We start from the raw sequence: 18,175 nt of genomic DNA, 5'->3' as shown, positions 1-18,175 counted from the left end.
CTCCTCACTGGTCCCCTCCTAGAGGCTTTACCCCACACCCTTCCCTGGACCTCCTCAGAGACAACTGATTTTGTTTGCTCTCTCATGCCCGCACTTAAATGCCCCCTCTGTGTACAGGTTTATGAGAATGTGTGTGTGTATCTCACTGCATTCCTACTTCAGGGTTGGTCTTTGTGGTCAAATTCAATTATGTTTTATTTTCTTCTGTCCCTCTTTTTTTCTCTTTGCTTTCCTTTCCTGTTGGTTTCATATAATATTTTTATCGGCATGTCTCTTTAAGGTGTTTATTCGCTCATGTGTGTCAGCCAACTGCACAAGTCTCAGTCTTGCGAAAAAGGACTGAAAAATATATATACAGTACCAGTGGGAAATTCAGTACTTCAGCATAACGTTTCCTACAGGTTTCCTCATGGTTCTATTTCAAGTCATGTTTTGAAATTGTTCAGAGTACACAAACAAAACTTTTGTAACTTTTTCAGAGAAAGTTAATCATATACATTCCATTCTCAGCATCAACAAAACTCTCTATCCTCTATCTTGTTAAGTGGGTTCAGGTGTGTTGCCCACTAATTGGCCACACCTGATCTTAATGAGCGCTTGTTTCCTTTGAAATGGGGTCTGTTTGAATAGACAAAAATGAACAGATTTGTATGAATAAAAAACATGGCATGCAAGCTCCATCCTGGACTAATTCCCTAGATAGAGAATGAACGATTAGTGTTTCTATGATTAATGCCTAAGTAAATTAATATAAATGTGTTCGGTGCTTGGAGCTCTAAAACATTTAACTGTGTGGTCTTACTGCTGGCAATGTAATAAGAATCCTCCCATAAAGGCCATAAATCATGCGCTATGATTATAGTCAGAGTATGCAATGTAGGTCAAGTCACCAAAAGTGAAAACATTTGGTATGCATGGAAAGGATACACAACCTGATGGTCATTGTAAAGCAATGCATTTCCTTCTCCATCCACATGACCTTGATTGCATCCTTCACATGAGCCGTTGAATGGCATTCAATGAATGGCACCGGAGGGGATGGCCGACGTATTACGAGCTCCTCGACAATTGTGCTAGTTTGTGTGGTTTATTTTTTGCGCAATTGTAATATATATATATATTTTTTTTTACATAATGTTTGTGCCATCGTTTCAAAAGAGCCTCTGGACATCAGAACACCGATTACTCTCCTCGAACAGGATAAGGAGTTTTTCTTTAATGAGTCGGACGCAAAGGATATACTGCTCCTCCAGGACAAGGTACAAATCGCTGTCATTCGTATGAAGAGGAGACGCAGTTACTGAGGTCGAAGAGCCTGGTCGCTTGGCAAGACCGCATCGGTGAGTGGATAATCCGCCTTTACCCCCCCCCGTTCTACTGGTGAACGTGAGAATAAACTGGATGAGCTCCTTTCGAGATCAACTTATCAATGGGACATTAATAACCGTAATATCCTATGTTTCACCGAGTCGTGGCTGAACAAGGACATAGATAATATACAGTTAGCTGGGTTTTCCATGCATCGGCAAGACCGAACATCAGCCTCCGGTTAGACCGGAGGGGTGGTGTGTGTCATTGTCAATAACAGCTGGTGGGCGATCTATAATATATAAGAAGTCTCAAGGTTTTGCTTGCTGGAGTTAAGAGTATTTCATGATAAGCTGTCGACCACACTATTTACCAAGAGTTCATCTATATTCTTCGTAGCTGTCTATTTACCACCATAAACCAATACCGCACTCCACAAGCTATAAGGCCATAAGGAAACAAGGAAATGCTCATCCAGTGGCGACGCTCCTAGTGGCCGGGGACTTTACTGCAGGAAAAGTCTAATCCGTTTAACCAGCATGTCACATGTGCAACTACAGGAAGAAAAATGCAATAAGTGCAATGCCGACATTATCCCCACAGTGACCGTACTTACATATCTCAACCAGAAGCCATGGATTACAGGCAACATTTTCACTGAGCTAAAGGCTAGAGCTGCCACTTTCAAGGAGCAGGACACTAATCCGGACAATTTTAAGAAATCCCGCTATGCCCTCCGACAAACCATGAAACAGGCAAAGTGTCAATACAGGACTAAGATTGAAATCTACTACACCAACTGACACTAGTCAGATTTGCAACTTGCAAATTATCACAGATTAAAAAAGGGAAACTCAGCTGCGAGCCGCCCAGTGACGCAAGCCGACCAGATGAGCTAAATGCCTTCTATGCTCGCTTCAATGCAGGCAACACTGAACTATACATGAGAGCACCAGCTGTTCCAGATGGCAGTGTGATCACGCTCTCTGTAGCTGATATGAGTAAACCCTTTAAACAGGTTAACATTCACAAAGCCACAGGGCCAGATGGATTACCGAGACACGTACTCCGAGCATGCGTTGACCAGCTGGCAAGTGTCTTCACTGACATTTTCAACCTCCTGACCCAGTCTGCAATACCTACATGTTTCAAGCAGACCACCATAGTCTCTGTTAGGGATGGGTATTACTACTCTTACCGATACTGCTTATCGATCTGGTACTTTAACGGTATTCTTATCCGTTCTTTTTGTTGTTGTTTTTACAAAGAAAAACTAAAATTAAGAACAGAATTAACATTGCTTTATTTTATGAAATGTAAAACAAATCAAATTTACAGCAAAAGAAATAGGAATGTTTTGAACAAATCACTATAGACTAATGTTGTGATGATGGAAATTTAAATAACATTTCCTGCAAAATAAAATAGTTGTGTAGAGCAAAACGGGTGAGGCATGCACGTAGGCTGCAAAAGGTCTAGCAGTTCTTCTGGAGAAAGATCAACATATTTGCCTTCTCTGCCAGAAGTCGGGACCTCTCCTGGCTTATTGTGTTCCCTGCAGTCAAATACCCTCTCGCTAGGGGTGGAGGGTTGAGCACAGAGATAGCTTGTTGCAATGTTTGTGAGGGGCACTCTTCTCCCACATCACAGGATCTTTAGCCATGGGGATGGGAGGTAGGCCTTTATAGAGCTCGACCTCTGGGTCAACACACTCGCTGAGGGTGACGGACGAGGTGTCCTGTTGGATCGTCAACCTCAACTCTCTGTCCTCTTCTGAGAACAGCTCTTCCAAGGCACTCCTTGTCTTGTACAATGGAGCGACTGTCTCCTCCATTTCCTCTCCTTCAGACTCCTCCTCCTGCTACTGGTGCGCTGTGTCTGTCTGCTCCAGCTCCTCTGACAGCCCTGGTGTTGCTCCTGTTACATTGGCCGCAACAGTTGCTTTCCTCAGCCTGTCCCAGGTGATGTCACTCACCGGTCTCTCTATAAATCTGTGTCCGTTGTGGCCTCATGCAGGATGGCTTGAATGTCCTCATCCTGATAGCGCTCAGAGGTTCTCCCACACCTTCTCTTTGATGGTTGCCACAAACGTATCTTCATGCTTCACAGTGAAGTGCTCTTCCAGTTTGTGGAGGATGGGTATGATCTGTCCACAGGTGGCATTCTTTTCACATGACACACAGTGTGGATGTATAGAGGATTCTCATGAGCTGGACAAACTCCTCAGCCTTATGGAAGTCCTCGTCCTTCAGACGGTCCAGGTTGTCCTTGGTCATTGCTTTTCGCAGTTGTGGGTCCAAGACTGCTGCTTGGATCGCTGGATACTGATCCATGAATCTCTCTATCATTAGAGTGAGTTCTATCTGATGTTGACGTCAAGGATGAGTGAGTGTTGCGGAAGGCCTGAAACAACAACAACAACCCATTACAGCACACTTGAATATTGAATTAGATTGTTAAATGTGGGAATTTCTAAATAATACTTTAATAGATTGAACTGGCTTCTTACCAAGGAGCTTCTGCTTTTCCTTCAAGACTGTTTTGGACATCAAGGATCTCTTGAACCACACGACTACTGCTCTGATTCGGGCTGCCCATTTATGAATGGAAGTAATTTTGTAGATTTTCTGCGCTGCCAGATTCAATGTGGTAGGGCACCACAATGCCTATTCCCCCTCAGGAGGCTGAAAAGATTTGGCATGGGACCTCAGATCTTCAAATTTCTGCAGCTGCACCATCGAGAGCATCCTGACTGGTTGGCTTAACCTGTTGCATTACCTCATGGTATGGCAACCACTTGGCATTTGACCGCAAGGCGATACAGAGGGTAGTGCGTACGGCCCAGTACTTCACTGGGGCCGAGCTTCCTGCCATCCAGGACTTCTATACCAGGCTGGTATAGGCCTGAAATTTGTCAGAAAGGAAAAATATTCCTGTCAGACAAAGTATTATGTTGCACAAGCCCTGCACTTTTAAAATGGAAAGACCTTTATCAGAATTCCACAATTACCTTTCTAACAGTACTAATCATGTGTTTGTAGGACTTATAGGTACTTTGAGGACAGTATACAATATTATGCATTGTTTAGAAAATGCCACCAGAGGGTGTCAGAGTTGAACAGTTGAACCTAAAATAAGCTAGATGTGTTAACATTAACATTCCCAGAACAGGCAAAGTTTTCACTTCTGTTCAGAACATTAAAAAAAACGTTCAGTTTAGGGCCTCCCGAGTGGCACAGCGGTCTAAGGCACTGCATTGTAGTGCTAGAGGCATCACTACAGACCCAGGTTTGTTCCCAGGCTGTGTCCCATAGGGCAGTGCACAATTGGCCCAGCGCTGTCCGGGTTAGAGGAGGGTTTGGCCAGGGGGGCTTTACTTGGCTCATTGCGCTCTAGCGACTCCTTGTGGCAGGCTGGGCGCCTGCAGGCTGACACCGGTCATCAGTTGAACAGTGTTTCCTTCAACATATTGGTGCGGCTGCTTCCAGGTTAAGCAGGCAGGTGTTAAGAAGCAGTTTGGTGAGTCATGTTTTGGAGGAAGCACCACTCGACCTTCGCCTCCGAGCCGATTGGGGAGTTGCATCGATGAGACAAGATCAAAATTAGGGAGAAAAAGGGGGTAAAATACCAACAATAAAAAAACATTTTGTTTTTTACCAGTTAGGAAACATATGGCGTCCTTCCCACAACCAACATGAAACCAAAAACATATGTTCCAAGGTACCAAATGTGATTGCTGGGTCACTGTTCAATGGACTGTTGCCTCAGAGAGTCCATCTTCCTCCCACTGTCTGGGAGTACACAGATAAACATCCTGAGAAGATTGGTCATTATTCCTCAACTACATCAGCTCACCTCGGTGAGACCAAGACCAACAAAAGTAACTTCGATTTTGAAAAAGTAATCGATCACTACATGAACACTGAGCAGACGTTAGTGTGCTGCAACATTGAATTTGTAATGCATGTGTTCAAACCAATATCAGGCTTTTCAAGATTACAATGGACCAGTGACTGTGGTTAGTATGTGGCTAGGAGTAGTGAATGATTCATTATCCTAACCATAAGGACTTTCATATCATTTTTGGGGGTATTGTTTTTCTGGCAGTATCCTGGATCAAACAGCAGCCATTTGTTGTAATTTGATGTCTCATAACTTTCTATATTAGTGTATTGATTCCAAAAAATATCTATGGGAAAATGCATGTGTTTATCTATAACAGGCTGTCAAGTGGGACAAAAACTTTACTTGTGAATCTGTTGATTCACTTCTGAACTGGTTGGGAAACCCAAGCTTTAGCAAGATGTAATTGTCTAATTTTACTTGTACAGAAACGGTCTTTGAGTAATGTGTTCTGTGTGTAATCGCTGCAGGGGGTAAATGTGAGACAAAGATGAGCATTGAAATCCCATTCAGTTTTGGGTAAAGTACAGAATCAAAACTGCATCCTCCATCTCTGTAAGGGGTGTTCAGATAATGATCATACACATGTTGTATGTCCATGGACTTTCAGAGAGAATGAGACTAAAGTATTGCATAAAGTATAAGCTGGCAGTGAACCAACAAGTTTTCCTGGGAGGTTTTAAGGCTCTGAGAACAGAAATTACAGGTTATTTTAATGTAACTAAATAAACATTTTAGAACATTCTCTAAATGTTGTGAACATTTTGTTTTGGTCATTGAAAGTTTTCTTAACTATTCTTAGTGTTTTTCAATAACTTAACTTTCACTGAATTTAATTAGGCAAGTCAGTTAAGAACAAATTCTTATTTTCAATGATGGCCTAAGAACAGTGGGTTAACTTCCTTGTTCAGGGGTAGAACAGATTTTTACCTTGTCAGCTCAGGGATTTGATCTTGCAACCTTTCGGTTACAAGTCCACCGCTCTAACCACTAGGCTACCTGCCGCCCCACTGAATGTTTCAGTAAGACTTTGAATAGCACCTCCAGAGCACCTTTTCTCTGATAAGCTGGCTTTGTTTTCTTCTAAATGGATCATACGGTATAAATTGCCTTACATGACATGTGAATTGAAGCCCAAGTTTTAAAAAATCTGAGCCGGACCACATACCCTCTCGGCAATGTCTGTGCCCTTAAACGGGGGCTGAATTTCCTGATTTAGCCACGGTTTCAATTCTCCTCATTAGGAAATGTGACTGAATGAGATTTTGGCCTAGGAGGTGTGCTTTGATGTGGGTGTCGTTTGTGTGTGTTCAAACGTGGGAAGCGTTTGTACTTTCACTCTGCCAAAACAGTACACAGTTACAGTATAGTCACTCACCCTTCTAGATAACTTGAAATAGTCTAACCAGGTCTAGTGTCTGGAAATAGCCTAGCCTGGACTAGCTAGCAAGCTAGACAACTTATTTTGGCAATTAACTTCAGCCAGCCAGTGTGCGACCGTGGCAAAGTCAGTTTGACTTTGGACTGTGGGGCTAGTGGTGACCGTCAATACATTACACAATGTAAATTGATTATGTCTCATTAAAGCTGCAATATGTTACATTTTGGCTGACCCAAAATATGTCTAAGAAGCGGTAGACCTCTTCTACGTGCGCTATTTCTATGCTTCCCGTTCTTAAGTTCAGTTTACTACTTTTACGGTTTTGTACACCAGCTTCAAACAGCTGAAAATACAGTATGTTTTGTCGAAAATCTATTTCACAGTGGTTTAGATGGCACAATGATTCTCTACACTCTACTTGTTTGTTTTGTCAAAATGAAATTAGGTGAATTATTCCAATTTTAGCAAATGTTGGAGAGATTTCTGCATAGTGCATCTTTAAATGCTTTCAATATGCGTATATGCATTTGTAGATGGTTTGAGGTTAAGTCATTGAAATTTGTAGCTATGGACATTTTATTATCATGTAGATTGTGTCATTTTACTGATGGTCCCTCACAAGCCCTATAAGTATATCAAATATACTTTTATATTGACAAGATGGTCAACTGACCATTAACAATGGAAATGCATGTCCTCAAAGATGGAAGGCAGGCGAGGAGGTGAGCTCAAGTGAGACCATTCTAGCTAATGAGTGGGCAGATACGTGTGTGAACAACAGGCATAACTCCAATATAAAGTCATTGTTGTTTTTTCAAAGTTGCTGAAATGATACGTGTCCACGTACAGTACCAGTCAGGTCTGGACACCTACTCATTCAAGAGAATGCCAAGAGTGTAAAAAGCTGTCATTTAAAAAAAAATTTTTTGTTATTTCACCTTTATTTCACCAGGTAGAACAAGTTCTCATTTACAACTGCGACCCACTCATCAAGTGGCTACTTTGAACTTTTTTGTTGTTGGTTACTACATGATTCCATATGTGTTATTTCATAGTTTTGATATCTTCACTATTCTTTTAAAATGTAGAATACAGTAAAAATAAATAAAAACCCTCAAATGAGTAGGTTTGTCCAAACTCTGGACTGGTACAGATAGATATATGGTCACATGATCTCGATTGTCAGGGCTTTGAGCAGGCCTACACTTTGCCATCTACTGGACAGGTTGTGGTATTACTTCTACACTGTCATAGGGAAACAGAAATGAGTAAACTGCATAAAAGGTACAAGGATAAATTACCTTTATATCACGAAGTACACACATTTGACACTTCTCAATAAAACTGACCACATACAATGCAATCAATTTAACATAATGAACCTATGGTTTTCATACCTAAGAACATTTGAAATGCCTTGCTTGTAGTGCCTTTCACCTTTGTAAATCCACCCTTCTGCCTGCCTGCTCAAGATTATCCATATTTTCATAAAAACCAACATCAAAACAATCCTAAATCACCTTCTGAAAAACGTAAAAGACATTTAATCCTGATTTTAAAGTCTTACTTTTCACTTAATTTTTACTTAACGTCAATCTTACTTAGTCTCCTTTTCTCTTCATTTCTCATGATTTACTTAAAAGGCCAAGTGCAGTGAAACTTGACTTTCCTGTGTTTTATGAAGTTGGAATAATACTGTGAAATTTTGAAAATGATAATGCCCTTTTAGTGCAAGAGCCCGTTTTGTTGGGATTGAGTTAAATTAAGCGTGCCAAACCTCTGCCAATAACATTCCCCACTCAGAAGTTTTTTTAGTTTTTTTTTTACCGTTTTCACTTAAAACAATCACAGTACGGTACATAATTGTAACCCAGAAATTGATGTTAAGATAAAAACGGCTGCATTGGACCTTTTAAGGGGACGAGATGAGCATTCACCGCCATCTAGTGGAGTTGTTGGGAACTTTAATTATTCATATTTACCACAGCTCAAACAAGTCTGCCTGTCTATTCAGATGTTTGCATTGGGAATCAACAATGAGCACATGAACCCTTGAAATCCCAAGTCTATTTTTCTGGGTTTTAAAGTCAATAGGAGAGCATCTTAAAGTCACACTCCAGACCCCTTTTCACCTGATTTACTTAAGGCACATCTCAATAGGTGGTCCAGGTATCCTCATGACATGAGGGGTGGGCCTTTCCTCTTTTGTTCTCTATTCCTCCTCTATAGACGGGATGGCTGACATCACCAACAAGATGCACAGGCTTTGATGGGTCTGGAAGCTATGCTTTGTTATGATTCTAAATGGTCAGATAGCTAGCAACAATGACAAGAAGCTGCCATGTGGGGAATTGTAGGTAGCTCGTTTCAGTTCTCTTGTTCTTGGATCCATGCATCTTGTTCTGAGGTCTTTTGATTCCATGTCAATGCTAATATGTCATTCGCTAGATTAACTACTAACTATAGTAGTTTATAACTATAAACTACTAACTACTAGAGAAGTGCTCATTGTGCAAATTAATTTGTTTCCAATAAACATTGAGATTAAATATAATGCCAACCACTTCTGTTTTGCCCCATAGTTGCGCACATGTTGGTTTTGTTGCTAAACCAACATGTCTATTGTTCACGCAAGCAAAGGAGGACGCCGAAGGCAGAGGGCACCATCAGACCAACTCCTTGAATGGCCTACTACTTGAAGTTTGCAGTCTACAAATACACTATTTTGCTCAAAACATTTTGTTACCATGAATTGTGTGTACATTTCTGTATTTATGTGTACTGTTTTCAACAGGGAAAAGTAAAACAAAAATAGCTGGAGTGCATCTTTAAAGGTGAGATTAGATTCCCGAATCCCTATCCAGAGGATCAGAACAAAACATCAGTTTTGAAATACCCAATTGAGATTTAATCTGATCAGAACTTTTGAAAAACTGTTCCCAGGGCCAAGTTTTACAAAAACTTTTCTGAATGGATTTCAACAATCGGATTGGAATAAATCTTAGAATTTGGTATAAAAGATTCAAATCCTTCGGCATTCGGTCATCCAATTTGACTTTTAAAATCAGGATGAAATGTTTTTGCGTTTTCAAAACTCAAAGGTAGTGAGTACAATAGTTCCAAATCTTGATACCACTAGAAGGGTGGATTTATACTGAACAAACATAAAAAGCAACACTTTCAGGTTTGAGTTAGTTCATATAAGGAAATCAGTCAATTGAGAAATTAATTAGGCCCTAATCTATGGATTTCACATGAATGGGAATACAGATCTCTTAAAAGGTTGGGGCATGGATCAGAAAACCAGTCAGTATCTGGTGTGGTGAGTATACAGGCCATGGAAAAACTGGGACATTTTCAGCATCCAGGAATTGTGTACAGATCCTTGCGACATGGGGCCGTGCATTATCATGCTGAAACATGAGGTGATGGCGGTGTATGAATGGCACGACAATGGGCGTCAGGATCTCGTCACCGTGTCTCTGTGCGTTCAAATTGCCATCGATAAAATGCAATTGTGTTTGTTGTCCGTAGTTTATGCCTGCCCATAACACCGCCATTACTGTTTTTATTTATTTAACCGTCACAACAATGGCATCTGCAAACAGCTCGTCCACACACGACTACATACACATGGTCTGCGTTTGTGAGGCTGGTTGGACGAACTGCCAAATTCTCTATAAACGGAGGAGGCTTATGGCAGAGAAATAAATGAACATTAAATTATCTGGCAACAGCTCTGGTGGTGGGGGGGCATCTTAAGTAGAAATAGAATAGAACCGGCATTATATTTTTTGCTCTATTATAGTGGCCACAATAGCAGACATCGATCAAGTGCACACGAATGTGTGCAAAAATAACATTCACTGAGTAAAAAAATGTAATAACCCCCCCTCTCTCACACACACACACGTGTTACTGTCAAGTTCAACACGACAAAAGCAACATCTTTGAGTTGCACTGCACATTATTCCTGTGGACATCTGTTCTACAATGCGTCAGCAGAGCATACCTTTTGTTGGCATAATTTAACTCTTTCAGGCAGAGAGTGTACCTGGCATACCCCTTTTTATCCACTGTATTAAAAAATGAGGGAAAGTGTGGTGTTCCTTTCACCTCTATAATGACATCTAGCCTAAGCCAGGCCCAGCTCCACTTAACGGTTTAACAAGTAACGCCTCATTTTCACCTAATTCTCTCATTCTGAAAATTACCACATACCGTGGAGGGAAAACATTCATTCACAGATAGTTGTTAGTTCGTTAACATTTCATTGAGATTGCCAGGTTCCAGTAAGCGTTATAACTTAAGGAACGGCAAAGAGTCGTATAACGTTACCAGTTCATACTATAGCGAATTGGTTGGGTTACTAACGTTAGCTGTCTGACTTCATTAGCCAGCTAATTTTCACACCATAAACTCAATGATTTGATCAGACTAGAGTCAAGCTCTAGCCTGCTGCCTTCATTGATTGGCTAATGTTGCGCAACATTTATCTGGCTAGCTAACGGATAATTCGATCCAGCCAGCAAGATACCTAACAATAACTGTTAACGTTACTTGTTCCACCACACTTTCTCCCTCACCTCAAACTTTACAAATGCCAGTTGTTTTTCGGATACAGGTCATTAATTAAGTACGCTTCATCACCTCACCCCGTCTCCGTGGTCAGGCTTCTCACCTACCTCTTCGTTCTCGTTCAGGGGACCCGCTGCTGTAAATGAACTGGTAAACTAGTTATTAGTCTTTGAGACACCCCAGTAAACTGTCTTTCCAGAGCGTGCGCTGATGCTGTAACTAGTAAGTTGACTGTCTTTTCTCCTCAGTCGCATTCTGTTATGTGAAAGGTTGGCTGAGCCTTGGAAACAGACAGCATTGCTCCAAACGCGCATCACTCGTTCGCGTTCAGTCATCCAAAGCCCCCCGGCATTCGGAGCCTCTTTACTGTGTTGCCACCATGCTCGATGCTAGGAACAAGGACCGCTACTTCAATGCAAACAAGAAACAGGGTTTACTTGAAATGTTAGACACAGCTAGACAAGATGGAAACGGTCACAGTTACAGGGCGCACGGAGGAAGAGAGGCCACCGACAGACAAGAGCTGAAACTTCACTGCTTGACATGTATGGTGAAATCCTGGTTGAGACTGAACAAATGAATAACGAAACAGCAAGTAAGTGAAAAATGTTTTGATTACCAGTAAAACAATGAACATATGTAAATGCCAACAAAATAATGTTTCGGTGTGTGTCTGTCAACTATTTAACTCTACTAGAATGCTTAAAAGGCCTCTACAATATCTGATATCGCCCCCCCCAAAAAAAAAAACAAAACATTTTTTAAATATCGGTGCATCCCTACTAATTAACAAGTTAGATCGCGCTTTTCTTGTTTACAATGGGTCTGAGCAGCATCACCGAAACGCATCAGCTGTAAACAAAACTGAAACACTGCATATTCATGGTAACTGACAAGTACCACACCATCAGCCTTGTCTAAAATAAGCCCACACCTGCCCCACTGTTACTGCCCAGCTGCTACAGTAGCTAATGTATGACAAAACATTACTCAGCTAGCTACATCTGCTGAGAGTGAGAATGACCTTGATCAAGATGAAGTACTAACAACTTGTGGCATGAAATCTCATATAAACTTTAAAAAATAAAATCTGAAATGATTTGTTCTTGTGAATCCAAACACAGGACCCACAGATCAATCACCAGCCATAAAAGCATGACTGACATCACCTGCTGTTTACATACGCATGCATAGTAGACTATAGGAGCTGATGGAAAGAAAGAAGTCAAATTATTATACATGGTCCACTTTATTTTATACGTTTCACTTGATAACACATGGTCAGTCTGTCTACAGAAGACCTGGTCAGGAAGCAGGTATGGTAGCAATAAGAACAAGTAAATGACAACAGATCAAATGAGAAAAAAGGGGTGCAGAGCAGTCAGTTGGGGGGGAAAAAAACTGGCTGTAGAGAAGAGAGAAATGAGAAGGGAAGGGTGGAGGAGAGTTCAGGGGCCAAGAGAGATATATTTAACACTGTTCAACAAGCAGGACTTGAATTCAGGGGAGGGAGTGTCCAGTTGTTTAGCTTTGTGGAACAAGAGCCTAAAACTAGAGTCGGAAGAACATGTCCATCGTACAGGTCTTTTGGGACAACTGTGGAATATGGGCCTGCCAAGTAACATCAAGCAGTTTAAATAGTGAGAACAAAGATGGTGTTCATTATTTAAAAAACTAAACATAACATGCAAGCGGTTTCCCCTGACCTAATATCAAGCTTTTGATAGTCCTCCAGTCAAAATAAGGTAGTGTCACTTCTTACAACAGGATTGGGTGGGCCTAAACAAATTGTCCATGCATCTGGAGAAATCAGGGTTAAATACAAATGTATGGGCAGTGTGTGTGTATGCAACTCAACACTTCCAGCACCTGAACAAAAGAAATACTGTTTAAAAAATAAAAATCGGAATTGATGTCCTTTATTCCTACAGAACGCTCAATGGCTAAAAAAATGTATTAGCACAAGGGTGCTCCTAAACAAGAGATGAGCCGTCTTCATTCAGTTTGGTTCCTTTAAGTTACCGATTGGGGTGTTTTGCGTCGCCATGTGTGGGCATGCGTGGGAGAAGGCTTGACGCAGTGCCCTGCCTCAGGGGTCAAAGATGGTCCCAATGCGTCACAGCATCAGCTTCCGGTCTGGGTGGTCAGCGCGGCCTGAGCGCTGGTGGCGTACCTCCAGGTGTTTGCTCTGGACACGGTCAAAGTGCTGCAGCAGGTCATTGTAGTCCATGTGGGTGTAGGCCGGACGCTTGGTGCCAACAGGCTTAGACTCAATGTACTTTGACTCATCCCTGCAACATAAAAACAGGCTTCCAGATCAATTATAACAATACATATGCATGGGGCACATCCGATGAGAAGTGTTAGGATGAATATTGTAATGGCCATGGTAATAGAATTCTGCACACCGTGGGCACACCACAATAACAGTGTTTAGTTCTACTCACACTGTCCTCATAAGCTCTGGGTTAGGCACACAGCGCAGGCGGTGGGAGAGCAGCTGGAAGGCCTGGCTCTGGGGCAGCAGCATCAGCAGGCCATACAGGGCCTTGATCAGGTATGGGTTGTTCTCCACATCCAGCAGTTGGAGACGCAAGTCTATAAAAACAAACCGTTGAGAGACCGGTTGGTTGGCTAGTGTGTGTGTTTGTAGTGCGGCTGAATCCCAAATCAGTACCTTCCCCTTCCATTTGCACATTCATGCACACATCTGCCATATGCACCAGTGTCCCAAAGCTGAGGGAGTGAAAATGGATCATTTGAACTTCATGCTTGTTTTATTATTGACATGTGGAACATGAATTGCATCATTCAAGTCACAAGTGTGTCCCAAAGTTGAAGGGTTGATCCCCCTCGCAAATCTTAAGTCGCCCTCAAAAGTTCCATTAGAAACACATGAAAACGGAGGGCCATCCGTTTGAGTTGGTAGGGGTGAGTGGGTGGTTTGGGATCGACTGTGTGTGTTCTGATCCAATATTGAGCTGTGGGACTCACAGGTAAAGATGGGGCTCTCGATCAACTGTACCAGCTTGTCAACTTCCATGAGGAAGTCTACAGTCACCTCCAAATCACCGCTAAATGGCTAACATTAAGGAAATATGGAATGCCATAATATACCAATAGGCATACACTACGAGGTGCAACAATGCTGATATGCAAAATGTATATCAAAGACAACCAGAAAGGATACAACTTTTGGATGAGGTCATAGGCATGGCGGTAGTTCTGGGTCAGGAAGCAGAGAGACACGGTGGCCACAGGGTTGTGACACCAAGAACGATACAGGCAGCAGAACAGGGCACAACTCTCCTGCAGGGGGTGTAAAACACAGTTAACATGAGGATACACACAACAGGGAAAACTATACCTCATTGGGTCAACAGGGTTGGGTTCAATTCCATTACAATTCTGCCCGTTCAAGAAGTGAATTCAAATTCAGCACATTTTTCAAAATGCTTTCATTTTTTAAATTGGAAATTTCCTGAATTCAAATGGAATTGGTAGTCAGCCATACAGAGGAATCCCATTTCTCAGGCATTACCTGTGTGCGCAGGTCCTTGAGCTGGTTGCGCAGCTGAAAGAGCTCTGCAGAGGTGAGCAGGATGGTGTTGAGCGTCTGCACCATGGTGGATGCAAACTTCAGGTCCTCTTCCTTCAACAGGATGTCTGCCATGGAGTGGAATATGTTCTCTGCGTGCAGAAGCAGACACAACTGCCTGGGGGGGGAAGAGTGCAAGGAGAGTGAGAGGTGATGGGTAACAAACTACAAACAATCCCAGATGGGTGGAGTAGGTTGAAAAATACAAAAATCCATGGTCTCGAGAAACTTGGAGTTTCAGCAACAACAAAACGTTCACAGGAACCAATGTCGCAGGTCATTGATGCACATATGTCACTACCTGATAATGAAGGCTCCTCTGTTCTCCAGCAGCTTTCTCTCCAGGCAGAAGCGCTTCAGGAGGTTGATCATGAACTTGTAGAAGTAAGAGTTCATGCTGGGGGTGGAGGGTGACGAGTCACCTATTTTGGAACAAGGGTTACAGGACATTAGGTGGGTGAGAATTAATGCATAATTTACTTTTATGCATCATACTACTGTTCCGGAGGCATTTTCTACTAACCCACGACTGTCTGTGGGCCTGCCTTGGCCCCATCAGGAACCTGAAGCTCCAGTTTGCTGTCAGAATTATCACAGGAGCCTGAGGAATCGGTCTGTCCTGCTGGGGATGACGCAATCTCAGCCAGAACCTCCAGGTCCTTAAGAATGACCTGAGTAATAGATGGGGTGAGGTTGGTTACTTTTGTAAAAGATAGTTCAGCCAAATTACAAATTGCTTACATCGTAAGGAAACCAGTCTATGGACAAGGCAAGTCAGCAATCAATGCTTTGGTTCTTTACCTGGCCAATTGGATTTGCCACAAATGCTCAAAAGTAAGCAGTTGAAATAGTGGCCAAGTAAACAAAACCAAAAGCATGGATTGCTGTTCAACCTTGTCCAGTCTGCTTGGATTAAGTATACCTTTAACATTAGTGAGATACTCAACTGGGGGTGCATGTAGTACTCACCTCATCAGACTCATCAGAGAGGGTCTTCAGCAACATGGGGAACAGACTGTCTGTGTGCCGGAACATCTACACGTCACAAAGGCACACAAATAGACACACACAGATCAGTGTGCTGATAGACATACTGTAAAACACTCCAAAGAAAGGAGCAGCATTGGTAATACGACCCACTTTGCGAGGTGTCTTGATGTAGAGGTGGTACAGCCACTTGAGCACGGCGATGCGGGTCATCATGCCGGTGGAGGAGTCATGCAGGTGGCGGTCCAGCACCTGAACTATCCCATCAAGGTCAAGGGTCACCTGTGACCGGTCAGCACTGTCCAGGAGAGAGAAAACAGGTAAGAAAGGAAGTACACAAGACAACGTTATGGGAACACATACTCCAAAATAAGTAACAGCAGATACTAAAAAGCCACAGAGGGAAACAGAAACAATACAGAGGAAGATCAAACACTGTAGAGGCCTTTAAGGCATGGTCAGGTATAACAGAAAACAGTAGACCCACATAAATGAGACATAGTTGTCGGACTGCACGACAGATCTGGGCAATACAGCAGCTTAGCAAGTTAACATTGCTCTAGACTCTAGAGGACACAATGCACAAGCTTTCAGAAACACAGCACAGCTAGGCCAGCAGGAACTATGGGAAATCTGGAGTTTATCTACAGTGCATTCGGAAAGTATTCAGACCACTTGACTTTTTCCACATTTTGCTACATTACAGCCTTATTCTAAAATTGGTGAAATAGTTCTTTCCCCCCCCATCAATCTACACACAATACCCCATAATGACAAAGCAAAAACAGGTTTAGAAATGTTTGCACATATATATAAAAAAAAAAAAAAATTGTATTCAGACCCTGCACTTAGTACTTTGTTGAAGCTTACAGCCTCAAGTCTTCTTGGGTATGACGCTATAAGCTTGGCACACCTGTATTTGGAGAGTTTCTCCCATTCTTCTCTGCAGATCCTCTCAAGCTCTGTCAAGTTGGATGGGGAGCGTTGCTTCACAGCTATTTTCAGGTCTCTCCAGAGATGTTCGATCGGGTTCTGGCTGGACTGGGCCACTCATGGACATTCAGAGACTTGTCTAGAAGCCACTCCTGGGTTGTCTTGTCTGTGTGCTTAGGGTCATTGTCCTGTTGGAAAGTGAACCTTCGCCCCAGTCTGAGGTTCTGAGCGCTCTGGAGCAGGTTTTCATCAATAATCTCTGTACTTTGCTCCGTTCATCTTTCCCTCAATCCTGACTAGCCTCCCTGTCACTGAATAACAAACCCCTACAGCATGATGCTGCCACCACCATGCTTCACAGTAGGGATGGTGTGAGGTTTCCTCCAGACGTGATGCTTAGCATTCAGGCCAAAGAATTCAATCTTGTTTCTCATGGTCAGAGTCCTTTAGGTGCCTTTTGACAAACTCCAAGTGGGCTGTCATGTGCCTTTTACCAAAGGGTGGCTTCCGTCTGGCCACTCTACCATGAAGGCCTGATATCTGGAGTGCTGCAGAGATGGTTGTCCTTCTGGAAGGTTCTCCCATCTCCACAGAGGAGCTCTGTTAGTGACCATCGGGTTCGTGGTCACCTCCCTGACCAAGGCCCTTCTCCCCCGATTGCCCAGTTTGGCCGGACGGAACGCTCTATGAAGTGTCTTGGTGGTTCCAAACTTCTTCCATTAAGGAATGATGGAGGCCATTGTGTTCTTAGGTACCTTCAATGCTGCAGAAATATTTTTTTGTTACCCTTCCCCAGATCTATGCCTTGACACAATCCTGTCTCTGAGCTCTACGGACAATTCCTTCAACCTCATGGCTTGGTTTTCGCTCTGTCAACTGTAGGACCTTATATAGATAGACAAGTGTGTGCCTTTTCGAAATCATGTCCAATCAATTGAATTTACCACAGCTGGACTCCAATCAAGTTGTAGAAACATCTCAAGGATGATCAATGGAAACATAATGCACCTGAGCTCAATTTCAGATCTCATAGCAAAGGGTCTGAAAACTTATTTAAATGAGATTATATATATATATATATATACACACACACATATAGTTGAAGTAGGAAGTTTACATACACTTAGGTTGGAGTCATTAAAACTAGTTTTTCAACCATTCCACAAATTTCTTGTTAACAAACTATAGTTTTGGCAAGTCTGTTAGGACAGCTACTTTGTGCATGACAAGTCATTTTTCCAACAATTGTTTGTTTACAGACAGATTATTTCTCTGTATCACAATTCCAGAGGTTTATGTACATTAAGTTGACTGTGCCTTTAAACAGCTTGGAAAATTCTAGAAAATTATGTTATGGCTTTAGGAGCTTCTGAAAAATGATGTCAATTAGCCTGAGTCAATTGGAGGTGTACCTGTGGATGTATTTCAAGGCCTACCTTCAAACTCAGTGCCTCTTTGCTTGACATCATGGGAAAATCAAAAGAAAT

General features: G+C 42.3%; 1 protein-coding gene across 2 annotated transcripts in view; it reads right to left on the bottom strand.

The window, feature by feature from the left end:
• Positions 1 to 12,387: 12,387 nt before the first annotated feature.
• vac14 (vac14 homolog (S. cerevisiae)) overlaps positions 12,388 to 18,175 on the bottom strand; it is a 30,292-nt gene continuing 24,504 nt past the window's right edge. For both annotated transcript variants that reach the window (XM_042323295.1, XM_024423961.2), the window contains exons 11-19: positions 15,909 to 16,053; positions 15,738 to 15,803; positions 15,292 to 15,439; positions 15,070 to 15,190; positions 14,712 to 14,886; positions 14,361 to 14,479; positions 14,165 to 14,244; positions 13,618 to 13,768; positions 12,388 to 13,461 (exon numbers count right to left, since the gene is read on the bottom strand). In XM_042323295.1, coding sequence (XP_042179229.1) covers positions 13,287 to 13,461; positions 13,618 to 13,768; positions 14,165 to 14,244; positions 14,361 to 14,479; positions 14,712 to 14,886; positions 15,070 to 15,190; positions 15,292 to 15,439; positions 15,738 to 15,803; positions 15,909 to 16,053 — 1,180 coding nt within the window. In that variant the 3' untranslated portion in view covers positions 12,388 to 13,286. The remainder of the gene's footprint in view (positions 13,462 to 13,617; positions 13,769 to 14,164; positions 14,245 to 14,360; positions 14,480 to 14,711; positions 14,887 to 15,069; positions 15,191 to 15,291; positions 15,440 to 15,737; positions 15,804 to 15,908; positions 16,054 to 18,175) is intronic.

The sequence above is a fragment of the Oncorhynchus tshawytscha genome, linkage group LG06 (assembly GCF_018296145.1).
Source record: "Oncorhynchus tshawytscha isolate Ot180627B linkage group LG06, Otsh_v2.0, whole genome shotgun sequence".
NCBI lineage: Eukaryota > Metazoa > Chordata > Actinopteri > Salmoniformes > Salmonidae > Oncorhynchus > Oncorhynchus tshawytscha.
Note: the sequence above shows the minus strand (reverse complement) of the source record. Positions and strands in the feature narration are given on the sequence as shown.